An 8326-nucleotide genomic window follows, 5' to 3' on the forward strand; every position below is an offset into this window, starting at 1 on the left:
CTAATTCTGCACCTCTGTCTCCTGATCTTATGAAGTGACATAATGGAGACACAAGGAATAACAGATGCTGGAATCTTGAGTGAAGCACAAAGAGCTGGAGTAACTGTGGAGGGAATGGACAGATGTAAATTGCCGTGGGGGGGAAAGCTATAAAAGAATGGGAGCGGGAGGAGGCGAGACAAAGCCTGGCAAGTAATAGGTGGGGAAAGACACTAAGTGCTGGAGTAACTCAGCGGGTCAGGCAGCATCTCTAGAGAAAAAGGATAGTGACCGGGTCAGGACCGTTTTTCAGTCTGAAGAAGGGTTTTGACCCAAAACATCACCGAATCCTGACCTACTGTGTTACTCCAGCAGTTTGTGTCTATCTTCAACATAAAACAGCATCCACAATTCCTTTCTACATGTAATAGATGGATATGGGTGAGCGGAGGGTGCGTTTTGAATGGTAGATGGGTGGGTGGACAAAGGTTAGAGGTGAAAAAGAGGCAAAAGACGAGGTAGGCTAATCTGTAGGACAAAATGCAAGATCCCAAGAGCGCTAGACAACAAATGTTACCTTTTGTCACGTGTACTAGATACAGTGAAAAGCTTTGTTGACGTCTTTCCTAACTCTTTTACAACAGACCCTAGCATTTTCCCTGCAGGTCTGAGTTTCCCCTTCCCCCTCCCTCAACTGTTCAATAGTGAGGGTACAAAGGTCATTCTCCAATCTGCTCGAATTAATCAATAATCCACTGGGTTTTGGATGACAACAACATGTTTCCACTAATTTCATGACTAAGTATTCAAGGGTGTATTTTCTTAAATGAATATCAATTTTCTTTAATTCCTCCTTCCCGTTAAACTCTTAGTTCCCTATCAATTCTAGCAAGTTCCCCGAAGTATATTCTGTGAAGACAGATACCAGGCTTTTTTAAAAAATGTTTTGCCATTTCATTGTTCCCCTTTGCAAATTGCCACATTTCTGACTGGAATAAACGTACATTGTTTTTTAGTTTTATAAATACAGCATGGAAACAGGCCCTTCGGCCCATGCCGACCATCGATCACTTGTTCCATGTTATCCCACTTTCTCATCCACTCCCAACACACTGGGGCAATCAACCTACAAACCTGCACTGAGATCCTTCTTCCCTGTGGCTATCAAACTGTATAACTCCTCCCCCTTCTGTCATGAGGTAGACTGAGACCGACTCTTCCCCCCCCCCCCAATCTTTGCACATCCCCAATCCTTTCCACTCGTCACTTTAATTTCATGTTTCATGTATTTTGTGTTTTATGACTGTTGGCAGATCAAGATACAAGATACATTTATTTGTCACATGTACCAATTGGTCCAGTGAAATGTGTGGTCGCCATACAGCCATACGAATAATAGAGCACAGAACACGATAGTCTTAACACAGACATCCCCACACAGCGGGATCAAAGTTTCCCACCGTGAGGGAAGGCTCCAAATTTTGTCATCCTCCTCTGGTGTCCTCCAGTGGTCGGGGGCCCCCAGAACCCCCCGCTATCGCCGCTACGGGCAGCCCGAGGTTCAGGCCCGCTCGCCGGGGTGATGGAAGTCCGACGTCGGGACTGGAGGACATCCTCAGCGGCTTGGACATCCGAATCGGCCACCTCCTACCGGAGTCCGCGGCTCCCGAAGTCCACAGGCCGCGCTGGGCGGAGATTCAACGCTCACGGCTCTCAGCAAAGGGCCCCAGGACTTCGCGATGTTGAAGTCAGCGCCAGCCACGCTGGAAGCTCTGCAAACCACAGTTCCGATGTTGAAGCAGCAGGCTCAGCACTCCGGAGCTTCAACGGCGATCCAGGTAAGCAATCGCCCACTCCGCGATGTATCCAGCGCTGCGCCGCTGCTGCTGAAGCTCTGGTCCGGTCCCCGGCAGGAAAGGCCATTCTAATCCAGGTGGTAGGCCGCGAGGAGGGGGGCGAGGACGCGACTCGAAGAATAGTCGCGTCCTCGCCAGGAAGTGACTGGGAAACGGTATCACCCTTACCCTACCCCCCTCCCCCACATAGAAAAGCTAAAGAAATCTCCAAAACAAACTTTAAAACTGGCTAAAAATTAAAAAAATAGAAAAACAGACAGACTGTAGGCAGAGGTGGCGCCCCTAATGGATCAATGCGACACCCCTAGTGGATCAATTTCCCTCCTGCGATAATAAAGTTCTATCGTATTGTAACTTATCGTATTTTGGATGTGGGAGGAAACCAGAGCCCAGGAGGAAACCCACGTGGTCACAGGGAGAACATGCAAACTCCATACATAGACAGCACCACGAGGTCAGGATCGAGCCCAGGTCTCTGGCGCTTTGAGGCAGCGGCTCTACCAGCTGCACCACTGTTCCGTCTGAATTGTCAGTGTTTTTTTTACACACACACACGAATGTCACTGTGCCTGTTGATCCCTCTGCTGGTCACTGAGAGCGGAACAGACTGTGTTCTGTTCAAAAGGGAACTGCAGATGCTGGAATATCGAAGGTACACAAAATTGCTGGAGGAACTCAGCGGGTGCAGCAGCATCTATGGAGCGAAGGAAATAGGCGACGTTTCGGGCCGAAACCCTTCATCAGACGTTTCGGCCCGAAACGTCGCCTATTTCCTTCGCTCCATAGATGCTGCTGCACCCGCTGAGTTCCTCCAGCAATTTTGTGTACCTGTGTTCTGTTGTTCTTTTGTTCAATTATATTTAAGTATTTTCAGCTCTGTGTCATTAACATTTGTGTCCCTTATTGAGTTCCCTATTTAAATGCAGATGTTTGTCTCTGTCTTTGTTCAGTTTTGGATGTTCTCATGCTGTGTCTTACTCCTGTTTATCAGGATTCTAGACAAACCCTTTTTGAGTTTAACTTACTCCTTCTCTTACTCCCCATCTCTTCTCTGCGCTTGGGTCTACTTATCTCTTGATGCTGTTACAACAGAGGATTTATTAGTGGCACATGTACCGAGGTGTAAAGTTTTGTTTTGCAGACAGGTTTTGTTTTACATGCACTGCACACAGATCAGGTACAATCAGTTCAAACACAGGTACAATAGGCAGGTATATGGAGCAACTTTTGGCATAACCAGTTAAGACTGAACTGTAGACTGTTTTTGGTTGCACTAAGGACTTTGGCACCCGTGTTCACGTTATAGGAGTAGAATTAGACAATAGACAATAGGTGCAGGAGTAGGCCATTCGGCCCTTCGAGCCAGCACCGCCATTCACTCATAGCTGATCTCTGCCTCCTAATCCCAGTTTCCTGCCTTGTCCCCATAACCCTTGACACACGTTCTAATCAAGAATTTGTCTATCTCTGCCTTAAAAATATCCACTGACTTGGCCTCCACAGCCCTCTATGGCAATGTTCACTGATTAGCTACCCTCTGACTGAAGAAGTTCCTCTTCACTTCCTTTCTAAAAGATAACCTTTTAATTTAGCGGCTATGACCTCTGGTCCTAAACTCCTACCTGTGGAAACATCCATTCCACATCCACTCTATCTATGCTTTTCATTATTCTGTAAGTTTCAATGAGGTCCCCCCTAAGCATTCTAAACTCTAGCGAGTAGAGGCCCAGTGCTGTCAAACGCTCATCATTTGCTAACCCACTCATTCCTGGAATCATTCGTGTTGGGGCCATCAATTTTTTTAACTGGTGATTATAGACAATGGGTGCAGTAGTCCATTCGGCCATTCGAGGTAGCCAATAATTATTATATATTATTGGTGTGAAAGGCCAGTTAAGCTGCTGCAAGCAAGAATTTCATTGTTCTGTTCATATGACAATTAAACACTCTTGACTAGTTTAGATGGGGCATCTTGGTTGGTATGGACGAGTTGGGCCGAAGGGTCTGTTTCTGCGCTGTATTCCAAGTGGTGACCGCTGAGCACTGATGATGGGAGATTCAGCCATGGTGAGGCTATTAAATCTCCGATGCCTGGTGTCACTACTACACCAACGTTACAGGCCACAGGAGGGTGGGGGAAGAGAACACAGGGAACTGCCGGAGCTAACATCTTGAGCAAAAAAAAGTGCTGGAGTAACTCAGTGGATCAGGCAGGGATGGGGGGAGGTGGGGGTGAGGATAGGGTGAAGGAGTAATGGGTGAAAACCCAGGTGGGGCACATACCTCGGATGGTCACGTCGCACAGACACATCTGCACTTTAGTCTGTATGAACTGTTTTGACTATTTTACTGTTCTCTTTACAATCCATGTTCTGGGGATATCTAAATCTAAATTTTATTAGTTATTTATGTTATGACATCGGATGGAAGCTGCATACCAAATCTCGTTGCGCTTATGATCAATGACAATAAAAGATATTATTATTATTATTATTATTATTACCCAAATTCTCCTTCGCTAACCCAAGACTTCAAAGGTTATTTATTAGTCACATACACCATAGGTGTAGTGAAATGCTTATTGCCAATGCAGCACATAAAAAAGAATACAGACACAACAATAATAAAGAGATTTAAACATAAAAAACATCCCCCCACAATGGTTCCCATTATGAGGGAAGGCACAATGTCCCATGTCCACCCATAGTCGGGCCTATTATGACCTCCGCAGTCGCCTTTACGGAGGCCCGGTGTTCCAGGCCCTTCTCGCCGGATGATGGTGCTCCGGCATCGGGAGAATCCTCACAGCGGCATGGGAAACCTGGAACGGCCGCTTCCTTACCGGAGATCGCGGCTTCTGAAGCCGACAGGCCACGCTGGATGGAGCTCCACCACTGGCGATCTCAGCGAGAGATCCCAGGCTCCCGATGTAAAGTTCAGCGCCACCGCCCGCAGCTGGCCACTCCACGGACCCGCAGCTCCGTGATGTTTCATCGGCGGTCCCAGCAAACCGGAGTCCCAGCGCGGCGAACCGGGCAAGGCATCGCCCGCTCTGCGATAGCGCTCCAGTGCTGTGCCGCCGCCAAAGCCGAGGTCTGGCCGGTCCCCTCGGGAAACGCCGCTCCAGGCTCGCTGGTAGGCCGTGAGGACGGGTCGAAGGTGCTGCCCGGAGAAAAGCTGCCTCTCCGACCAGGTAGGGACCCTGAAAGCAGTTTCCCCCTCCCCCGCTCCCCCCCCCCCCCCGCTCCCCCCCCCCCCCCCCCCCCCCCACATAAAAATGACTAGAGCTCCAGAAACAAAACACTAAAACTCACTAAAAGTAAAGAAGAGTTGAAAAAACGGACAGCTGCAGGCTGGGCAGCCATACCATACCGGATGACGCCCCCCATGAAGGGGATGGAGGAGTACTTCACCTTCTGGCGACTTTGCCCCAACCCATCTAAGAGAACTGTCACTGCCTTTCACCTCTGCAATCGGCTCGTCAATGCCAAGCTCCGAGTGTCCTATTGTGATAAGCCAGTAAAGAATGAAAAATTCCCCAACCTCGGAGTCATCCTGGATCACACCCTCGCCTATCGTGAACACCTGATGAGGGTGGTAGCTTGGTCTAATAGCTGCCACACCAAACGAGTTGACCGTCCTTAACTATATAATGCGGGTAATCACAGGGACGCTTAAGTCAACACCTTTGCAGTGGCTCCCTGTCCTCTCTCATATAGCCCCTCCCAGCATATACAGAAGGGAGAGGACGTTGAAAGTCCCTTCCCATCCATGCTGACTTGAACCATCTGCCCAACATGCGCCTGAAGTCCCGCAAACCCTTCTGGTCTTCAGTCAAATTCCTGGAAGACTTTGACTCCAAGACTGAATAGCGCAGAGCCTGGAAATATACCAACACCAACAACGGAGAGGTCATCACAGACCCCACAGTGAAACCTCCGGGATTTGACCTCCATCGCAAGCAATGGCTAACACTGAACAGAATCCGAACCCGCCATGCAAGAACAGCCCATCACCTGCATGTGGGGGATGACAGACTGCCCTGCTTGCGACTGCGGACATCCAGAGCAGACCATCCCACACATTATGAATGACTGCTCACTGATGCTTTTCCCTGGTGGCATCAAAGTCATCCATCCTTTGCTGTGTCGGCACCCAAATTATGGAACGATCTGCCTCTCCACATTAAACAGGCCTCTTCTCTGTCTGTTTTTAAATCACTTCTTAAAACCCATCTCTTCTCCGTGGCCTTTGATACCCAGTAAGATGTCGACTTTATTTACTTGATTTAATTTCTTATTTTGATTGCTTTTACTGCGTGCCTATTATTTTTACTCATGTTTTATGTCTTTTAATTTATTGTTGCATTTCATATGTAATTTTTGCGCCTTATGTGAGCTGTTATGTTATGTTCTGTTATGTTGTCTGTTTATGATGTCTTATGTACAGCACTTTGGTCAACATTGGTTGTTTTAAAGTGCTTAACAAATAAAGTTGGATTGGATTGGATTGGATCCACCCAGCAACTGATGCTGACCTGGCCTGGATGTCTACCCTTGACCTACAACTTTAGGCTGTGCATGCCATATGCAAGAAGAAGGCTTACTAGGCCAACCACCTCTCTTACCAACTTTTTCCCCTCTTCTATATTCAGTCTGACGAAGGGTTCCGGCCCTAGAACAGGATATATCAATGATTTGGATGAGGGGATTGAAGGCTTTGTGGCTAAGTTGGCAGATGATACTAAGATAGGTGGAGGGGCATATAGTGCAGAGAAAGCAGGGACTCTGCAGAAGGACTTGGACAGATTGGGAGATTGGGCATAGAAATGTCAGATGGAATACAGTGTGGCAAAGTGTGGAGTCATGCATTTTGGCAGTAGGAATAAAGGCGTAGACTATTTTCTAAATGGGTAGAGAATTTAGAGGTGCAAGGAGAATTGGGCGTGCTGGTGCAGGATTCTGAAAAAGTTAATTTGCATGTCGAATCGGTGGTAAGGAAGTTAATCGCAATGGTAGCATTTGTTTCGAGAGGACTAGAATACAAAAACAGGGATGTAATTGTTAAATTTGTACAAGGCATTGGTGAGACCAAATCTGGAGTATGGTGTACAATTTTGGTCGCCCAATTATAGGAAGGATGTCAACAAAATAGAGAGAGTACAGAGGAGATTTACTAGAATGTTGCCTGGGTTTCAACAACTAAGTTACAGAGATAGGTTGAATAAGTTAGGTCTTTATTCTCTGGAGCGCAGAAGGTTAAGGGGGGACTTGATAGAGGTCTTTAAAATGATGAGAGGGATAGACAGAGTTGATGTGATCAAGCTTTTCCCTTTGAGAATAGGGAAGATTCAAACAAGATGACATGACTTCAGAATTAAGGGACAGAAGTTTAGGGGTAACATGAGGGGGAACTTCTTTACTCAGAGAGTGGTAGCGGTGTGGAATGAGCTTCCAGTGGAAGTGGTGGCGGCAGGTTCGTTGGTATCATTTAAAAATAAATTGGATAGGCATATGGATGAGAAGGGAATGGAGGGTTATGGTATGAGTGCAGGCAGGTGGGACTAAGGGAAAAAAGTTGTTCGGCACGGACTTGTAGGGCCGAGATGGCCTGTTTCCGTGCTGTAATTGTTATATGTTATATGTAATGCTGAGGCTTTATAAGGTCTGCTTCTGTCACTTATCAAATTCTGTCCTATCACTTATCAAAACATCACCTATCCATATCTATTGCATCCGCTGCTCTAGATGTCAGCTGATCTACATCGGTGAGACCAAGCGCAGGCTTGGCGATCGTTTCGCCGAACAGAGAGAGGGGGAAGGAGGGAGAGGGGAGGAGTAAGGTGGGATGGAGGGGGAGTGGGGATGGAGGAAGGAGGAGGGGTGAAAGGGGATAGGAGGGGCGAGTAGGGAGGGTGGGGATGGGCTGAAGGAGGCGTGGTGATGGGGAGGGTGTTGGGAGAAGGTGGGTGTGAGGAGTGGGTGTGAGAGGTGGGGAGTGAGGGGTGGGGAGCGACGGGTGGGTGTGAGGAGTGGGTGTGGGGTGTGAGGAGTGGGTGTGGGGAGTGAGGGGTGGGTGTGAGGACGGGGCCCCCACCTGTTTGTTGGTCTCATCGAAGAAGACGCTGTTGAGGGCGGACACCTTCTCGAAGGTGACGGGGCTGCGGCACAGCGCGAGGTGATGTCCGTGCGCCATCTCCGACCGCCGGCTTCACACCCACTACGCAGGCGCTACGGCCGGCACCGCGCAGGCGCATTCACACTGCCGGCGCTGCGCACTCGCTGTTACACCCGCCGGCATCACGCAGGCGCACTCCACGCCACACCCAGCCCAACTCAGTCAAGGAGTAAAAAACAACAGGCCCTTCGGCCTAAGGTACACAAAATTGCTGGGGAAACTCAGCGGGTGCAGCAGCATCTATGGAGCGAAGGAAATAGGCGACGTTTCGGGCCGAAACCCTTCTTCAGACTTAAGTGCTTAACAAATAAAGT

At 48.5% G+C, this 8326-nt stretch overlaps 1 protein-coding gene across 1 annotated transcript in view; it reads right to left on the reverse strand.

The window, feature by feature from the left end:
- The window catches only part of rmc1 (regulator of MON1-CCZ1), a 41623-nt gene extending 33544 nt beyond the window's left edge, over positions 1-8079 (reverse strand). The window contains exon 1 of the mRNA XM_033019535.1: positions 7932-8079. Within this exon, the coding sequence (XP_032875426.1) occupies positions 7932-8030 (99 nt within the window). The 5' untranslated portion in view covers positions 8031-8079. The remainder of the gene's footprint in view (positions 1-7931) is intronic.
- Between the last annotated feature and the right edge of the window lie 247 nt (positions 8080-8326).

This window comes from Amblyraja radiata, chromosome 4 (assembly GCF_010909765.2).
Source record: "Amblyraja radiata isolate CabotCenter1 chromosome 4, sAmbRad1.1.pri, whole genome shotgun sequence".
Classification (NCBI taxonomy): Eukaryota; Metazoa; Chordata; class Chondrichthyes; order Rajiformes; family Rajidae; genus Amblyraja; species Amblyraja radiata.